Raw genomic sequence first — 19,819 nt, forward strand, 5'->3', positions numbered from 1 at the left:
CTGATTTTGAGAGCTGATAACACCAACTCCCGTGCTTTAAAAAGGTATTTGTAGGTACATGCAAAGTGGTTACTTTTAAATAAATATGCTAAACATGTTCTAAAGAGAGAAACAATTAATTTGTCTCTCTAAAAATGGTTTAGTGTTAGTAAATTGTGAATTTAGCTGCAATACAATACCAATGTTTTTTCCCGACTGGTTCTAATCTTAGCCTGAATTAAATTTTACCACACTTAATGCTGTTTTACTGTTTGTTTTCTGTCGTAGGTCGAGGTCGCAGGGTGGGAGTGTTTGTATCCAAAGGAGGAACAGGAATATTATTCCAGATTCTGATCACCGCCAATAAAGAGCTGTCTCCCAGTGAGGAACTCATGTTGCAACTCCACTCGCTGCTGGCCAAGGTTGGCTCTAAAGGTATGCTTCATATCAGTCTCAGAGTCTAGCACACACACACGCACACACACACACACCGAGTGCACTAATACACACAGTGGATGAGCAACTAATGCTTGCTTTCTAGACATTTAATAGAGAACATGGCAGCCCCCAGAAAATCTGCTCTATTCCTGCTGTCAGAACACCGAAAAGTGACAAACAACCTGGTCATCATTCATATAAACCAACACAGAGGTGAAATGGAGCTCAGGAAGTCAATATTATCTCGAAACTGCATGTCTACATGTGTTGATGTTCTGCAGTTTTTAACGATTAACAAAGGACTAGTCAACCAAGTCTGGCTATCTCACCTTATTTTTGAAGCGATTACATGTCTTTCTTCCACCACAAATGCTGCCATGTCGAGTGACATCGAACCCACATCTCCACTTTCCCAGCAGAATATTTCTAGTTCAACAAGCGTTAATGTGCATGTTCCCAGTCAAAGGTCATGATGCTCATTATTGTACTGTCATAAACATCCTGTAGCGCAACTTGTGATCAAAGAAGTTACACAAAGTAAAGAGAAACAAAACACTGAAAATCAAGTGTTTATTTTCTGCACACTAACATTTCAGTTGTGTGTTCAGACAGAAAGTTTGGAGTGAAGGCACGTTTGAGTGGAGCTCTGAACGTCACCATCAACTTGATGAAACAGAACCTACAGAATAACAAGCTGCTTCTGCCCTGCCTGCAGGTTCTCAGGGTTTACTCTTCCAACTGTGAGTAACTTTAATGTTTTAAATACACTTTACAAATGTACCTATCTCACTTAGAGTCCAAGCTGATTTTTCTCAAGAAATGCTTCAGAATCTCTGACAGCAAACTGACACAAATCCTGTAAATATACCAGTTCTTATAACTGTTTAGTTGTATTTGATGACTATTTCTCCTTTTGCCTGATATTGTGTCACTTTTGTGTCTGCTCCTATAAAGCGGTGAATGCTATTTCTTTGGGCAAGAACGGAGTGGTGGAACTTATGTTCAAGGTTGTCACACCGTACAGCAAGAAGAACACCAGCCTGCTCAAGTGAGTGTCTGTCTGTTAATTACCCTGCATGAATGCTGCTGTGTCATAACAAGCCAGTGACATCCACAGGCTACATCTCTGTGGCCTCTTTCTGACAAGAGTTTTTTTTTTTAACATCTGTCATTGACGTTTGTGTGACAGACCATGTAACCCATTTGCCTTGTTTCTAAATCAACAGGGTAGCTCTGGACGCACTGGGAGCACTGCTCAAATCCAGTGAGTAATGTGCTTTGTAGCATTGAATTTTGACTCTTCAGTAGCTTAGTGATCTTTAATTAGTGTTTCAGTCTGTGCAGTCAAGCTCCCTTCTGCTCACCTCCATCCTCATTAACCCTTTGTCTGTCCATGACAGATTTTTTTTGTCCTGCTCTGAAGCAAATACTGTAATTGAACATGGATTTCAAGTTAACTAACCTCCAACTCTCCCCCATGTACTGAACTGTATACTACTTGCTGTTTTCACTATCATTCACCATTCCTCTCTTTATCCCATCCCACAGTGGCAAAGTCATATGTATCAGTGCTTTCTCTGCTTTTTCTTCTACTTCCCTGTGCAGGAACTAACGCTCGCCGTGCAGTGGATGGAGGCCATGTGCCTGTTTTGCTTGCGCTGTACCTTGATTGGCATCGCAATGACACGCGGCATCGCCACATGCTGATTCGCAAAGGGCTACTGGTCTGCCTTCGAAACATTACCAACATCAAACTCGGCAGGAAGGCTTTCATCGAGGCTGATGGCATGAGGATCCTCTACAACTCCTCCACTGTGAGTGAGGAAATGATACATTAACGGCAAGCGATTAAAGCCAGCATCACATAGGTTCTGCACACACCCACAGGGTCTCAGTTACGCTCTACTTGCTGGGTGATTTCTAGGAGTGTCTCCCGGTGCGGACTCTGGATCCTCTGGTTAACACTTCAAGCCTCATCATGAGGAAGTGTTTTCCGAAGAACCGTCTGCCTCTGCCAACCATCAAATCGGCCTTCCACTACCAGCTGCCACATGTACCTGCTGCTGGGCCTGTGGCACAGCTGTACAGCCAGCCACCTGGGGGTGAGGACGCAGGACACACTCGCAAACATACACACTGTTCACTCAAGTGTGCCGCAGCTTATCACAGTGTATGTGCACGCCTTTCATGTGTGATTACACAGTCCGACATAGACACAGTTTCAATGCAGTCATTTGCTGCAAGAGTCAATCCTTCATACCACACGGACATAAATAATGCTTATATCCCTGGACCGACTAAATGGTTAATTGCAACACTCTTGACACTGCTGCACACAATGTGCCTTACAGGAAGACCAAATCATCAGCTCTTCAACAAGCCCTTAAAGAAGGGTAAGACGTACGTAATCCTCAGATTACATAGATTCACTCACTATTGCCTTCTCATTTACCTCACATCATACTCTAAACTTCACCAAATTAACACATGACATGTGTTTGGCAATAAAGATGCTTAGTGCACATTGCATAGTGCTTGCTTGCTTACTAGTAGACATACTGTATTGTATATGTACAATACGTATGTATACTTACATTGTCCTCAACTAATTTGCTTCCTACATCATGTCCACAGGCTGTCTGGTTAAATATTCAAGCTTTTTTCCTTTTTCCTCAATTTAATTTAATACAAAATTTCCTAATAAAATTTTTTTGAATCTTGAATTTAGTTTCAGTTGTGTTCCTCCCTTTGTGCTTTGTTGAGTAAACAATCAAACAAGAACTCAATAAAAACAGCAATGTACATCGCAAATACAATAACGGCTTCGATTGGCAACCCAGAAACAGCCTCAGCCTTAGTGCAAAGTGCTGACTCGTGAACAGCATATTCCCTAAACTGAGTGAAACTGTGAGATGCCGCCATTACATTGATTTGTCAGTCAGGGCACCGGCTAGTTTTGAATCTATATCAGAAGAAATGTGCTCAGAATTTCTTCTTTCACTTGACCACTCATCTTGTGATCATGGCTGCTCACATCTTCTTTTGTTCCCATTTTCTCTGTTCCTGTCAAAGCAATGAGACTCATTGACCAAAATTATCAGGGTACTACTAGTCTGGTTATGTGCCAGCCCTACACACATTTTGGAAAATAATAAACCTCATGCTAGGACGAAGAAAAATGTAAAATATTAGTTAAATAAGCGCTGTGTATGTGTGTGTTGTACCCAGTGGATGATGTGGTGGATGAAAGCGACGATAACGAGGAGACGGAGGCAGACACGGATACTGAGAATGAAGAGGATGAGAAGGATCATCACTCTGCGGTAATACTCAGCACTCGCATGCACACACCACATTTCACATGACTATACAATGTTGTACTTATTGTTCAAAATGTTGAGGATTTCTCCTCTATATGATAGTGATGTTCATCATGATTCATATTTAAAAGCGCTGTTATATATGATATAATTGGCACTTTTGTGAATTACTTGATACGAAAATTCCATGAGTTGTATGTATTCTCTTATTGATATGTGCACTTCTTGAAGTGTTCAGCAGAGGGCAGTCATAACTGACCAACCACAACTTATCAGCCAGTGCTAATAACTTTCAAAACACTATACAGGATGTCAGACATGTCAACCATTTGCTATTCTCACATCATCTGTTTTTCTTTTGTTACTCATTTCCTCCATCTCGCATACAAATGCATAACAGGCGATCTGAAGTTTGACTTCTTTTCTGTGCTGTCAATCAGAATGATGACATAGAGACGGACATTAACAAGCTGCATCCCAAAAAGAGCCCTACCCGTCCATTCGAGGAGCTGAGGGTCTATGAGAGATTCTTTCTGGAGCTATCAGAAGACTTTCAGGTTCGTGTTTTCTACATGACTCCTTGTTGTCCTTGTCACTGAAGATAGTTCTATATAACTGTGACTATATATTCGGGACCATTGTCATGCTGGAGAATGAATTTGAGACTCACTCCTGATGGTATTGCATTATAATGAAGGCACTCTACAATGGTTAACATGTTTGCACAGTACCGTACATTTAATACAAACCTGTCAGTGTGTTGGTCTGTTGACAGTATTTGATATCAGGTATGTTGGTATATGTAGTTTTAGCATGTGATATTTACTATACATCTTATTTGCTCACAGGCATCATTCTAGTCTGTCAACAGTTAGTGTGAGACTTTTTTCTTTTGCCACATGGCTGCTCAGAATTAACTTTTTCTGACTGTATAAACATACTGTTCATACAGGGTTACAACTTTGAATGCTCAAAGAGTGCCTCCACCACGTCTTCATCAGCAAGCTTTTCCTCTTCATCTGCCTCAACACGATCCACTCGGCCAATCATAGTGCCCACAGCTCAAGCCCTGTCCCCAAAGCACATGGCCGTACCAAGTTTTCAGGGGGACTGCAACTTCGTCAAAGGACAACACACTCAACCGTCTCCTCCTGCTCCCACTACGACCCTCCCTGTTCCTCTAACACCTCTAGAACTGGACACGATCCACCTCACCACGGACCAAGACAAAAAAGAGGAGGCCCACATTCCAACTCCCGACGGGCATACGACCATGTCCTCCTTCACCAGGTCTCCTTCTCAAGGCCAGATGATAGAACAGGAGCTAGCACGTGCATTGGAGTGTGTCTCTCTGGAAGAGGAGGGGGCTCTGAATGCAGACGAAGGATTAAAGGTCAAACAAGAAGGATCTCCAGTCAGCGCTACGAGGCACATCCAGTCTCCTTTGCTCCTGGGGGGTATCACTACACGTCGTGTTGGAGGAGGAGGAGGCAGTAACTGGGGTTCAGATTGTGGCTCAGAGGGTGCTGAGGATGAGGGGGGCGAGGGAGAAGTTCTGGAGGTGCCAGACACGGCCCTCCTCCTCCCACTGCATGACCCCGACCTGTACGTGGAGATGGTGAAGGGGACGCATTCTGTTCCACTGTACGCTGAAGTGGCTTACCCAGACTACTTTGGCCATGTAGCCCCGACATTCAGGGAAACCCATATGGAGAGAGTTTACGGTGTACAGAGGTGAGATATTTTTACAAAGCTGGTGATTAGCAAAGATCATTTTCAATCAAATCTAAGTTATTGATTAGAAACTACATAGTTTAAAGCAGGAAAATAAAACTGAAAAAGGAAATTGAGTGGACTTTACCATTGTTTTTACCAGAAAAAAATTAAACCAAATATATTTTACTCTGCAGGTCGAAAATATTCCAGGACATTGAGAGGTTGATTCATCCTAATGATATCCTGGATAAAGTCGTTTATGACCTGGATATTCCCAGGTGAGTTCCTTTTCTTAAGTCTGCTAACTTAAAGCATGACATCACTGTGGGTAAATGGAGCAGGAATGATGACTGTTGTCACCAGTGCTTCAGCATTTGTATTTAAGTGCTATCCCGCTGACAAAAGCTACAGTTTGTCCTCTTCCTGATAATCTTGAGAGTGGTGACATTCACAATGCAGATTACTTAAATTTATCATCCACGTATTGAGAAGGGTAATGACTTCTCAAGAGAATGTCCTCCCTCATAAATATATATATATATATATATATATATATTTTTTATGTTACAGTTGTCCTGTGATTGAAGACCATGGGGAATCACTGAAGTTCAACTCTCAGTTTGAGTCTGGGAACCTCAGGAAGGCAGTTCAAGTGAGGAAGTAAGTAGTTATTGTTACATCGGTTCCACAGGAGACAGAAAGAGATCCACAATTGTGTATACAGTATTATTTACATTACTCACATGTAAAGCTGTGGTCAACTTGTACTATATTTGACCTACTTCTCACTTCAATTCGACAGAATTTGGATTAAAAACAAAAGATATGTTTGTGTTTGATGATGTTTAAGTCCACAGTTCTCCTCGTGGTGTTTCCCCAGATATGAATATGACCTTGTGCTGAATTCAGACATCAACAGTAATCACTACCACCAGTGGTTTTACTTTGAAGTGAGTGGTATGCGTGTTGGAACTACCTACCGCTTCAACATCATCAACAGTGAGAAGTCAAACAGCCAATTTAACTACGGTGAGATGCACGGCAACATCTGGACAAAAGCAAAGTGACCATTTGTAGATTTTTATAAATATTACATTGAATTAGACAGTCTTGAATTTAAAGATATGACAAAAATGTGGAGCATCAGACATGTCTTAATTGTTGTGAATTTGCCTCTGTCTCTGTGTGTGTGCGTGTGCGCAGGCATGCAGGTGCTGATGTACTCTGTGCAGGAGGCGATCAGTGGCAGACCTCGCTGGGTCAGAACAGGAACAGACATCTGTTACTACAAGTGGGTACACTGAGAATACAATGGACCTGGGGGTAAATTTAGGCCAAACACAAACCTTTCAATAAGTATCACAGTTGCAAGGGCAACAGGGCAAGATCACAAAAAAAGAGAGATCATTTCAGGATGGTTCTAATGTTTGGTTATTGCTGACATAAAGCTGTTAAAACACCTATCGATATAATGCAGTCCAATACATCCTCACTTTTAACTATGACCGCATTACGAACATATTTACACATTTCTGACTGTCATAAAAACTAATTGTAAATTTGGTAGAATTTATTGAAAAGGTGTTGTGTTGCAATAGATTATACAAGTATACCTAATAAACAGGCCTTTGAGTGCATATGTTGTGCTACTGTATGTTGATCAACAGTTGCTCATGAAATGTTTCTCCTTCTCCATAGGAATCATTTTGCAAGGAGTTCGATTGCAGCTGGAGGCCAGAAAGGAAAGTCTTATTACACACTGACCTTCAGCACAAGCTTCAGCCATAAGGATGATGTCTGCTACTTTGCCTATCATTACCCTTACACATACTCTACACTTAAGGTACTATTACAGTGTTTACTGTCATCTCAAGAACATTACTATTTAGTAGTCTGCCTACTTACAATTTCATTCTCTTCTAATTTTGCCTTCTATAAAATGACAGTTCTCATCCTACTCTCTGTATTATTATTATTATTATTATTACTACTAATATACCCTGTTCATCCTGTGTGTTAGCATGTGTTCATAGACTAATTATTACCCTTTTGTTCCTTTGCTAAAAATCTCAGACCCCCCTATGTGAACACTGATGCACCTGCCTCTTGATGGAGGCTGTTGTTTTGTTTCCAGTGGCTTTTCTTTTATTTGTCCTTAAAATCTGACCTTAGTGTGCCTTCAAATTACTGTACATTTATTATGTTATCAGAATCACGTTTTGTCTGCATGAATCCAGAGTGACTTTGCAGAATTGCCTGTAATACAAGCAACAAAAGAGAAATGCAGTCTGAATCATGCAATCACAGGTGGCCAATAAATAGCCAGTGCAACAATACAACATTAAAAAAAAAAACTAAGAGGGATGGGGTCTTAAATGGAAGTTGATAATAGTTGAAGTGGGGAAAAATATAAACTGTAATTTGTCTTTGAATGCAGATGCACCTGTCCAAACTGGAGGCTTTGAGGACACCTCAGATCTACCTGAGACAGGACGTACTGTGTGAAACCCTCGGAGGAAACAGCTGCCCTCTTCTCACCATCACTGCCATGCCAGAGTCCAACTCCAATGATCACATCTGTCAATTTAGTAAGTAAATGAATGCAGGTGTGTGTAAATGCATATTTTTATTTGGTCACCATCATATTCTCATAAGTGAGCAGAGAATTCTCAGCTGCAGGATTTTCATTTATCCCGGAGAAGCCAGAAAAAAAACTATGTAGCTTCATCACTCCAGTGTACTTTAAATGGAAGCTGAAATCTTAACAACAGTACACTTGACAGATGGTATAAACTGAATAATATGTTTACATTTTTTGTATCCAGGACTCTGGAAAGCAGTACTAATATTAAAGTTTTATCAAAGTGAAATAATGTAAATTAAGTCCAATTTGATTTCTGAAAAATTATTTAAAAATTGGCCAAAATATTCCAGAAATGAGAGTTATCCTGGAAGCATGTTTAGTGTGCAAGAACAACATTTCCCCTGCCATTATCGGTTTGCGAAATTATGTAAGTGTCCAAAATGTCTTTTTGGCAGATGTCCCGATTACAGTGGCCATAATATCGAAACATTTAATGCCTCCTGTCCGGGTCACATAAAACAAACCCTACTAACAAATCCAATCTAAGCATAAAGGTCCCACTTACTTGCTTTTCTGAGTTTTCATCAGCATCTCATTGAGTTCTTCAGCAAATGGAGATCTTGTAGGTAAAAAGTTGGAGAATAGATGTTTGATCCACTTTAGATTCTTTTGTCCCAAGTTAAAGTTCCTCTGGGCCCTTTTTAAAAGAAGAAATTCACTGATAACAAGCAGAAATGTTCCTTTTCTCACTAATATTTCAGGAACATTAATATAAATATATATATAAATATATAATAAATATATATATATATTCCTACCTAAACATTACTACATGAGAAAAGCTTTGGGCTATCAGGGCACACAAAATCGGTTTGCAGTCAATTGTTGCAATGAAAAACCTAAAAATGAAGAATCTTTTTTCTCTTTATTACATCTTGTGCTTCTGTTTGTGCTGTGGTTTCCCTCTTTCTCTCTCTTAAGGGAATCGGCCATTGATCTTCTTGTCGGCCAGAGTGCACCCAGGAGAGACCAATGCCAGCTGGGTAATGAAGGGCACACTGGAGTTCCTGATGGGGACCAGCCCGCTGGCAGCCAGCCTGAGAGAGGCCTACATCTTCAAGATTGTCCCCATGCTCAACCCTGATGGAGTTGTAAATGGAAAGTGAGTAAAAAGAGATGGAAAGAAGTTAATACTCACAACTTTCAAGTATACACACTGAAGACGCACATCTGCTGAACTTGGGCCTGCATGATGGCTTTATGTATATTAAAAGCCAAGATCTTGTCTTGAAAGATCCTCTCGCTGTTGCTCAGTTGTCCTCCACGCTGTAAACTTCCCCTCTTCTGCCATCTACTTTCTGCTGTAGTCATCGTTGTTCTCTGAGTGGAGAGGATTTGAATCGCCAGTGGCAGAACCCCAATCCTGAGCTCCACCCCACCATCTACCACACTAAGAGCCTGCTGCAGTATCTTGCACACATACAAAGGGCACCACTGGTATGACCTCTAACTAACTGGACTTGCATTTCTTTGGGCATCATTTTTCTTGCTGTATTTCTGCTGTTCAGCTGCACATCCTGTTTGGCTGCATGTTCCACTAAATTTCACTAAAATAACCATAATAGTTTTATGACATTAATGCAGTTACCATAAACAACAGCCTCTGCTGGCCTCTGTGCCAAACTCTGTGTCAGCAAGTTAGATATAATGGGATATTCATTTTATGGCTTATTTGTTTATAGTGCAAAAAGTGTTGACTTAAACCTGCAGTGTGAACGTTTTGTCTCCCCCTTCAGCCTGTCGGAGTAATTACAAAAACACTGTTAACTGCTTACATCATAGGCTTCTTTATGGCCTACCGTGTTGCTGCTGTTGCCGCTGCATAACAATGGGTACTTTTTTTTTTTTTAGCAACAGAACTGTCGTGAAAGGATTATTTCACGATCAGAAATTCCGTCCATTTGGTCTGATAACAATTGGAAAGTCGAGAAGAAGCCACATGATTAAATTATTTCATCCCTAATCCAGTTAGAATAGGGAAAACTGGCTCGAACAATGTAAGTCTCGGGCGCATATGCTCTGCTCATAAAGCATGCCCAGACACCAGATTTTAAATCTGGAAAATGTATTTCTCTGGAACACCAGTCATCTCACTAGTGTGTCATTTATTTACAGCATTTATGACACAATTCTGGTTTGATTTTGATGATAATACAGAAAATTTGTTTTGAGCCATTTTAAATATGCCTTCAGTCTCGCCTGTTTTGTTTGTGTTTTTTGTATCTACTCATTTTAACATATTATTTTTCTACATTGATACCAGTGTCTCAGGGAAAAATATGCATCCTAAACTCTTTCTATGTGTGTGTTTGTGGTTGTGCATGAATGTACAGGTGTTCTGCGACTACCACGGTCATTCCAGAAAGAAGAATGTGTTCATGTACGGCTGCAGTGTGAAAGAGACAGTCTGGCAGACCAATATCAGTGCTACATCAAGCGACTTACAGGAGGACCTTGGATACAGGGTGAACACACACACACACACACACACACACACACACACACACACACACACACACACACACACACACACACACACACACACAGCTCAGAACTTAACCTCTCTCTGTCTTCTGCTCTATTTGTCAATCAGATCACTTGTAATAAGTCCCTATAGTATACAAATGAAAAACAAATTCCTGTGTCCATCAGTTAAGAACAGTTCTAGCACTATTTTACAAATTGGGATATTTCAATACAATAAAGATACAAATACAACATATATATAAAAATGGACAGTATTGACATTGTTCTTGCTCTCTATTCACAAAGAACCTAATAACATATATTGAGTGTGTTTATTTCTCTTTGTCATTGCTTTAGATTTTCTTATTCTTTTAGCTTTTTTTTACTGTCAGCAGGTCTTATCTGACATACAGAAATTTGTGTTACTTTACTTTCTTTTTTTCAGTAGTTTGCCTTGAATTTTACTCTTCAGGAAGAAAGTATTTTTTCTTTCCATTAACCAGTCAAACTGGCCAAGATCAGTTTTTTATTCCTCTCAGAATTTGTGAATGCAAGCAGAATGTAAATAAAGAAGCCGGTGCAATACGGAGTTTCCTTGTGGACATGTAGCTTCAGGCTACAAAACCACAGCAGACATTTGGAATTGCAGCACTCGGCATTTCTCTGTATATATGCTGTGGTCTTCCCTTTACACAGTTATGTACTTTATCATCTGCTCCCTGATGCATTAACGCCCACATTAAAGTTCAGATGGCTCAAACATCTTTACGTGTTCTTCAGGCCCTTCCAAAGATCCTGTCCCAGATCGCCCCAGCCTTCAGCATGGCCAGCTGCAGCTTTGTTGTGGAGCGCTCCAAAGAGTCGACCGCCCGCGTGGTTGTTTGGAGAGAGATCGGAGTACAACGCAGCTATACCATGGAGAGCACACTGTGCGGCTGTGACCAGGGCAAATATAAGGTAAGGGTGTATTTGTTTATCGGGTGTGGACAAAAGAGCTGCCAGAGCAATGCAATCTTAAACAATTACACTGCAACTAAATGTTTTCTTTGACCTTCCTCTTATGTTTTGTTGTTGTTGTTGAGGTCGTAACAAAGATTTTTTTTTTTTTTTACTATGTGTTTGTAGTAATTAATGAACCACAGTGGAGGAAACTCAAAAAATTAGCCAGGATTTTATTTTTTGAAGACGTCTTAACAAAAAAGTTAAATTGCTGTGTGGATAATTAATTTCTGGGCTGGTGTGTTTGACTTTGTAGCTTGTTTTCTTTTAATTTTGTGTCCCCTTAGATGCGAGGGAGGTGCCCCTATAAATCTCCCAATGTCCACTAGGTGGAGATGTTGTGCCTTTTTACTCCACTTTGTCTCAGTTTAATTTCTCTTCTCCTCCTTGCATTACCTCCCTTTCTTCTCTTTCCCCATGTTGTTCCATCCCAGCTGATTTCCTTCCTGCAGAATTCTGCCAATGTCAACATCAAATATATCCAGAGTCCTGGGATGCCCTTTTGGCTCCGATCAGCACCCCCACTAGTTTGTGGGAAAGTATTTGTCCAGATGTGCAGGAACTAATGTCTACTGAATTGTGGTTACACATCTCTGTGGTTAGGCCAAGTTTAGATGTTATGCTGTGGGGAAACAGGAACATGAATGCTTTTTTTGGTTGAGCTGGAGCTTATCTTTGACAGTCTCTGTGTCCTCGTCCTTATGCGAGTCTAAAATTGAACAGTGCCGTGCAGACTTTGGTAGGGTTGCAGGTGTGGGTGCATATGTGTTTGAATGTGTGCTTCCTGAAAATGAGTTTCCTCACCGAGTGCTCTGCAGCATTGAGAATTGGGGCGTTTGAAGATGGACAATGGCTCCATCCCAGGCTCCAGAGCTGCTATAAAATCCCACAGCAGTCCTTTTGAAGTAAATTTGGAGTTACACTTTTGCAGTTATTTTGGAATATACCTGTATATTGGAGGTATATGGACGTTTGTGTGATTGGGATGTTTCTGTGTGCGAGTGTCTTCTGGTGAACATACTAGTGTTTTAATTTTTTATAATGTACGTGTCCCCTGCAGGGTCTTCAGATCGGCACCAGAGAGCTTGAGGAGATGGGAGCTCAGTTCTGCGTCGCCCTGCTGAGGCTGAAGAGACTGACGGGGCTCCGCAACCACCAACACTTGCTGGATTTGGAGAGCGATATCATTGGGACGCAGTCTAAAGTGGTCAGGTCAGTAATGTGGAATATGCTGCAAAGTCACACACACAAAGCACAATATACTGGTCAGGCAGGTGCACGCAGGTGCTGTGAACACGCCATACACAGGTGAGGAATAAAGTCTGCGATCCTACTGACACGAGAAGGCAGACTAAAACTACTGATGTTCGTTGTTCTTCAAATTTCAGAACTTCTTGTTTCTTTGTTTTCTCGTGCCGCCTTCCCAAGATATGAGAATTTAAAAATATTATCTGTCATTTATATATTCTACCTGGAAAAGAGAAAGAAAACAATTGCAGACTGTTTTTATTTTTTAACAAAACAGCCTCATTACCGACATCACGTTCCCCCTTGGCAATGATACTCATCGGTATGACTGTCACTCCGGCTCTCCTCTGAAGCACTACTCAAGAAACAAATGAAGGCCTGTATTTATGCAGGGCTGCTGGCAGAATCATTGAAATTCTGTCAGTGATCATGTGTGATGAATATAATGAAAACACTGGAGTGAGAGAGGAGTGGGTATGAATAATTGTCAGTAATGTCTTTCTTTATACAGCTGTAATGAATAATCGATTAGTTGATCGACAGAAAATTAATCACCAACTATTGTGTTATTCGATTTATCAGTGATTCATCATTGAGTCATTTTTTTTCAAAGGAAAAAAATGCAAAAATTCTCTGATTCCAGCATCTTAAATGTGAATATTTTCTGGTTTCTTTAGTCCTCCATAACATATATATTAAAAAATATATATATATATCTTTTGGTTGTCGACTGCTGTTCGGGACAAAACAAGACTTCTAGCTGCACCCTCAGATTTGGAAGACACTGGTCGACATTTTTTTACCATTGTCTAACACTTATGACCAAATAGTGAATCTATTAATCAAAAAAAATAATCAGAGCAATAATAATAATAATAATCTTTATTTGCAGCCCTAATTATTTGTGCATCATAGTAAATAAAACCAAAGGTCCTTTTTCTATTCATAAATGCTTAACTCTCTGCATAGCTATAAAACATTTGCAAAAAGTTGGAAAGAAATATCCTGAAGTCAATGTCGGAGCACGTCCTCGTCCTCTTACTGTAAGTGCCCGTACATTCAAAGGATGCCAGAATTAAACATGTTTATGTTTCAGCTTTAAGGCAAACGCTAATCTCACCACCGTATCCAGGACGTGTTTTATCTTAATGTTTGGAGCTCTTGGAGTATCAGCAGTGATTTATTTGAACATTCATCTGAAGTTTACTTTCTCTCTTATCTGTGTTCACACTTTTAAGACTATAAACAAGTCTTAGAACAACCAAAAGTAGCTTTTTTTTTTTTTTTTTTTTCATTTTCTCCATAGATTTTTCATTTCGGACCCCAGTGCTGTATGTAAAAATAAACAAATAATATAACAATAATAAATGCAAAATCAACCATTTTTCAAAGTAACGCTTAAAGGATTCATCTTTTCATCAGGAAATAATGTGAGGATTTGCTGCTAATTTCTGTTATTCTATTTTAGACAATCATTTCGATTGCCGTAGACAAATTAAAGGTTAATTAATAAACTACCAGATAGATTATTCAAAACTGAAATAAATTTCTACTCGCAAGCCTACTTCAAATATGTTTGTTTCATTGTTTTTTTTACTTGATTGAAAACAGTAAATGGAAAAGTATTGGAGTTTTTATCCATTGTCATACAGTTTACTTGCTGAAATTAGGAAAAGTTCTGAAGTATTAGGTTGATAAACCAATGTTAAGTATGTTACTTTTTTTAAAGAAATTTTCAAAAGGGACCCAAAACAGAGCACGGGGGTCAAAAGATTAATGTGGTTTTATCTCTAAAGTTAGGATCAAATTCTAAATACAGATTCATTCAAAAATGCTAGTGGCACTCAAGTTTTTTGAGTCTCATCCATATTTTAAAAAGTGAGTCAGCACTACTCCTCTTTATCCTAAAAAAAAAAAAAAAAAAAATCGCCGCACACTGTGGCTTCATGCAGAATCTAATCCGTTCAATTTAAATTACCAGTTGGGAGATATGAGGTCCACACAGATCTGATTGTACTTAGTTCAGCTCTGCCAATAAATTATTGAACTTGGCCAAACCCAAGCTGTGACCACCAAGGTTATCTTAATTTGTTTTTATTTGAGAACGTCAGCGGTCTCTCCACCAAAGATTTGTTAAAGCCGTTGATTCGGAAGAACGGCTTTGTATTTGAAACCACTTAACATTTACTTCTCTTTCTGTCTGCATCTCCTAGTCTCTTACTCTTATTAACCTGCCCCACTCTCATATTGATATATTCATTCATCATTTATGTGTCTGATCATTAAGGGACTCCAAAAGTGTGTGTGTGTGTGTGTGTGCTTGCATGGCTACCCTTTGGGATTGGTTGCTCTCATCCCAGGTTTATGGTTTATGGTTTTATGCGCGGTGCTTGGTATGGTACCACTTACCATTTAAGAGGTCATCACAACAATGATATTGTGGCCATTGGGATGCATCTACTAAGAACTCGGTGTCTCTGAGTGCATAAATGGGGGGGATACGAGCATTGGTCCGTTTTTATCGGAGTTAAAGGAAGACATAAAGAGATGTATATGGTTTTGGAGATGCTGAGATTTATCCATATGTAAATGAAGGTAATAGGGACAGGCTGCAGCTTGTGGATACAGAAAATGGAACTTAAAGAAAGGAAAAATTGGGGTTTGGTATTTCTACGATGTTCTGTAATGGTTGATACACAACTTTCATTGTCCGTTTGGACAACATGCTGCCTATTCACATCATTATACACACACACACACACACACACACACACACACACACACACACACACACACACACACACACACACACACACACACACACACACACACACACACACATTTACTGTACATATACTGACTCACAATTTCTCTGTATCTGTCTCTCTCATGCACTCACACTCTGGCGAGCTTGTTGGGAGATCATTGTCTGAGCCCCCTGATCGACTGTCTCCCTGGGATCACATTTCAGACCATTAACACCATTAAAAACCCACTAAAGCCACTAAAACCCCAAAGAACCAGTAACCATTTAACCATTAAGACCCATAGGGAAAAAAATGGACTCGCTGAACAGAGCACCCAAGCACCGTTTATTAGCAGCCTGTGTTATCATTTCAAAATATTTGTTAATATTTGTAGCGGATTCAGCATCTGTTAAACTAATTATTTGTATTTTATTTTAGATATTATATGTTTATATCTGTTACTTAGCGCTGGAAATTTCGTAGCCATTTTGCCTTCATTAGATAGGAGCAGCAGAGAATGACAGGAAATGTAGGGAAAGAGATCAGGGGAATGACAAACCGGGGACTCGAAGCTACTAACAGCATTTCAGCCCATGTTGTTTGCGCCCAAATCACTCCACCTTTCTTTGTCTTACACAAATAATATCTTTGAACTTTTGACAAAACAGGCATTTTTAAAAACAAAATTTGAATCTCTGACATTTTGTAAGCTAAAGAATCTATTAATGATCTTAGATAATCAGTAGATCTGTCAGTAATGGAATTAATCATCAGCCCTGTTATTGCAGACAAATTCAAACACAACTAAATATGTTATAAACCAACACGGTATTTATCCAAATAACCAAGCATTTCCATTTGTTTTGTGTTCAGTGCTTTTGAGAAATGGGCTTCACAACTTTACAATTTCGAGGACAGTCTGTGACCGTTTTAATCACATCATTAACTGACAGTGAAATGTCTGTTACCTGTGTTCATGTCGTTTTTAAATTTTGCTGTCCAGCAGCTGCTCCACTACCTATGTGATGGACGAGGATGAGCCGTCCTTTCTGGAGGCGATAGACTACAGCGCAGAAAGCAACGATGAGGACGCAGAGCCTGAAAACGAGCACGTTGGTCAAGTCCACGAAAATCCGGATCCCCTGGATCAGCTGTCGGATTCTGAAACTAATCACAGGGACTAGTGCAGTGGTTCATCTCCTCTATACCTGGCAGTTTGAGCTTAGAACCAGCTGGTGCCTAGGTGGTTGGCTGATCTAAAATGAAAGATGTCACCGGTGAAATATTCAGAACCCACACCTCCCACTTTGACTGGTGAAATAAATAGCTTAGCTTTACACCCGACCCTCTTGTATAGACACTTTATATTGGAACATAGGCACCGCTCAGGTGTTTTTTTCCCCCTGATATATATTCATTTTGATGCTCCTGAAGGTGTGTACTCCACCTTTCACTTTAGATAGCCTGATATAAGCCACAGTTGAATCAGGATGGATTTCAATGAATGTTTTCACCTTTACCCACCATACTATAACCTTCATGAACTGTAACCCTTGACCTCGGACACCGTATAGCCTCTGAGATTCACATACAGCTACCCAGAGGGCACCACCGATGCTTAACTTGAACCCTTGTCCACTCGCACACAGCCGGTCTTACAGCGAAGCTACTTGACAAAGCCGTGGTATATTCTAGCTTCTACAGTTCGTGAAACCCCTCTCACCTGTGGCACGGTTTGATTAAAAAAAAAAAAAAAAAAAACCACTCCTCCAGGTGATTGAGGGAATGTAGATCTCCCCCAATGACCAGCTTAGAGGTCCAACCAGCCTGCCTTCTCCTCTCCTCATCTTTCCATTTTTCAGTCATACCCTGCACTTTATACTCTTTAAGTTGGTTTTAGGCCTTCCTTGCTTGCCTCCCTCGCTCCCTTTTTTTTTTTTTTTTTTTTTTTTTTTTTTTTGACAAGCCAAAGTGTCAGTGTCTCAATGGGATGCAGGGATGATCCAACAAATGTCTTATCATCAGTCATCCCGAGTGTCTCATGCAGAAAAACTGACTCGGATATAACTACACTTGAGCTGTGACCTCACTTCCTCTCCTCTGTAACCCCTCCCTCTTTGACCACAGTGCACATGGTCCAATCACCCATGTGCTGTTTGCCTTGCTTCATCCAAAACTGAGAAGATTTCTATCACACAAATGTAGAATGTTCACGTCTGTTTGAAGACAGACTTTGTACAGTACATAAAATGCAGACGTAAACACTACAAACTAACACGGGTATAGTTTGAGTGTCTTGGTCACTCATAGCACTAAATCATTTAGATGGAATGTAACACTGTCGGTGTTTTCATCGTTTTTACTAAAAGCCAGTATTATAAAGCAGTAATGAACAAGACGCATGAGCTGCAGAGAGCAAAAAAAAACCTTTTGCACTTTGGACAAACACTATACACGCAAAATAAAGACACTGAAACACAACATTACATGTCACAGTTGGTGAACCTCAACTTCTGTCACCTCATTAGTTTGGAGCTCTCAGCCCAAAGCGGACTGCTCTAATGTTTTAAAGATTATACTGGAATTTAGTTTCCTTTTTATCCTTCCCTTCTGTGTGTACATTTCGTGGACTAGGAGAGACCCATGCATTAAAACAGATGGTGCTGTGTATCAAGAGTATAAAATACTTTAGAAATAGTTTTTTTTTCTTTTCTTTTTCTGCTAATGGAGGTACGTTTTTGTTGTATTTGTACAGATAGCGCATGACTATTTTTTTTTTAATTATTATTATTTATTAAATATTGTTTCTGGGATGCATCCTGTATGTACAGTATGAGTCATTTTGAGTGTGTGTGTGTGTGCGTGCGCGCGCATGTGCTGGAGTTTTAAGTTATTCCATTATTCAGCTCAGCTAATGCTCTTAAAGTGTGTTTCTTCTTTCAATTTGATTATCCACTCTCACTCTCCTTCACTCCCCCCAATAATTTGCTCTCGCTCCTCTTCCTCCTAAAACCCCTTTCACTCATCTTTTTCTGTCTTTCTCTTGGCTACACTTCCTTTTAAATTTTGCTCGTGAGCATCTTACAAAGCCAGCGAGGTTATTGTTCCGGGTGTGGGTGTGTGTGTGTGTGTAAGGATGTGTAATTTATGTGAAATAATGTTGGTACAATATGAGAATAGTGTGTGCTATTATGTTTATGTTTGTAGCAGTTTATGTCGACACAGTGCTGAGCTACTTTTGTTATGTTTGTAGACGGAGATAGCAACTCATTCAAAGTTGATTGTAACGCAGGAAATTGGAACCAAGAATGAAGACATGGGAAATAAAATGTGAATATGTTAAACTCTAGTTTTTTTGGTCATTTTTTTAACTGATCTGAATATTGCAGAACATAGTATGCTTTGCCACAGTGACTCTGTAACATGTTTCTTTGAGCCTCAACTGAACATTAATTTCACTGCCGGTTGTCCTCATGAATAAATTTGTCTTTAAACTCAGTAAAGCAGCTGCAATAGATCCTAATAGAGTCATGAGGAGAAGTGTTGTGATTGGCAGACCAAACCAAAAACAAAATGCTTTTCTTGGAACCTCGGTGTTCTTCCAGAAACAAGTTTTGACTTTATATCTTTGTCAGATGGTTTAGATGGACCTGTTTTAACACTCAAATTTACAATGCCCCATGCATTCCATTGTAAAGCTGTCTAGCATTGTTTCTCAGACACTAAGTTAGTTAATAATAATATGATTCCCAAGCTGTGGTGTGTGTACCACTGCTGGTACACAGGAACATTGCTAATAAGGCCTAACATATGTACTTCAACTGGCCTAAAAAAATATTATTTGATTTCATTTTACTACAGTTATCACATGAACATCACATTTCAATCTTGTAAAACATTTTTGTTTATCATTTTAGTGAAGCCTTTCAGAGGCTCTTTCATGGTTAAATCAGTAAATTGTAGTTATCTTCAGAAGGAAGTGGTACTTGGGAAATTTTGTTCTGTACATGGTCTGGGAACCTCTGTCTTGAGGGATTCACATTTGTTCAAGTCTATCATCAAAGAAGATGCCCATGTGGACATTTTTTCATGGCTGTATATTTTCTTCCTGTCCACACTGAGATGATCCTTTCCTAAAGCCATGTAAGCGTCCGTGTTGGGCGACAAAATCCACTGTCCTCATTCTGTGCAGAAATTGTAATTAAAACTTTTAATGTGAGGCTTCAGTATTTGAGTTAGACAAATTAACTGGGTATATTTAT

At 39.7% G+C, this 19,819-nt stretch overlaps 1 protein-coding gene across 3 annotated transcripts in view; it reads left to right on the top strand.

Annotated features, from left to right (window-relative positions):
* Positions 1 to 18,901, top strand: part of agtpbp1 (ATP/GTP binding carboxypeptidase 1) — a 28,216-nt gene extending 9,315 nt beyond the window's left edge. For 2 of the 3 annotated variants that reach the window (XM_069699444.1, XM_069699445.1), the window contains exons 6-26: positions 268 to 414; positions 1,026 to 1,157; positions 1,372 to 1,465; positions 1,644 to 1,681; positions 2,023 to 2,231; positions 2,342 to 2,519; positions 3,646 to 3,740; positions 4,178 to 4,294; positions 4,690 to 5,471; positions 5,648 to 5,731; positions 6,024 to 6,113; positions 6,334 to 6,482; positions 6,657 to 6,744; positions 7,152 to 7,296; positions 7,891 to 8,041; positions 9,019 to 9,199; positions 9,405 to 9,534; positions 10,431 to 10,562; positions 11,344 to 11,520; positions 12,623 to 12,774; positions 16,561 to 18,901. In XM_069699444.1, the coding sequence (XP_069555545.1) occupies positions 268 to 414; positions 1,026 to 1,157; positions 1,372 to 1,465; positions 1,644 to 1,681; positions 2,023 to 2,231; positions 2,342 to 2,519; positions 3,646 to 3,740; positions 4,178 to 4,294; positions 4,690 to 5,471; positions 5,648 to 5,731; positions 6,024 to 6,113; positions 6,334 to 6,482; positions 6,657 to 6,744; positions 7,152 to 7,296; positions 7,891 to 8,041; positions 9,019 to 9,199; positions 9,405 to 9,534; positions 10,431 to 10,562; positions 11,344 to 11,520; positions 12,623 to 12,774; positions 16,561 to 16,741 (3,452 nt within the window). In that variant the 3' untranslated portion in view covers positions 16,742 to 18,901. The remainder of the gene's footprint in view (positions 1 to 267; positions 415 to 1,025; positions 1,158 to 1,371; positions 1,466 to 1,643; positions 1,682 to 2,022; positions 2,232 to 2,341; positions 2,520 to 3,645; positions 3,741 to 4,177; positions 4,295 to 4,689; positions 5,472 to 5,647; positions 5,732 to 6,023; positions 6,114 to 6,333; positions 6,483 to 6,656; positions 6,745 to 7,151; positions 7,297 to 7,890; positions 8,042 to 9,018; positions 9,200 to 9,404; positions 9,535 to 10,430; positions 10,563 to 11,343; positions 11,521 to 12,622; positions 12,775 to 16,560) is intronic. The other variant, XM_069699446.1, reaches the window with a different exon arrangement.
* Positions 18,902 to 19,819: the final 918 nt, after the last annotated feature.

This window comes from Brachyistius frenatus, unplaced genomic scaffold (assembly GCF_029030835.1).
Source record: "Brachyistius frenatus isolate BFR_SWC_R1_liver_20210118 unplaced genomic scaffold, ASM2903083v1 Contig_30, whole genome shotgun sequence".
Taxonomy (NCBI): Eukaryota; Metazoa; Chordata; class Actinopteri; family Embiotocidae; genus Brachyistius; species Brachyistius frenatus.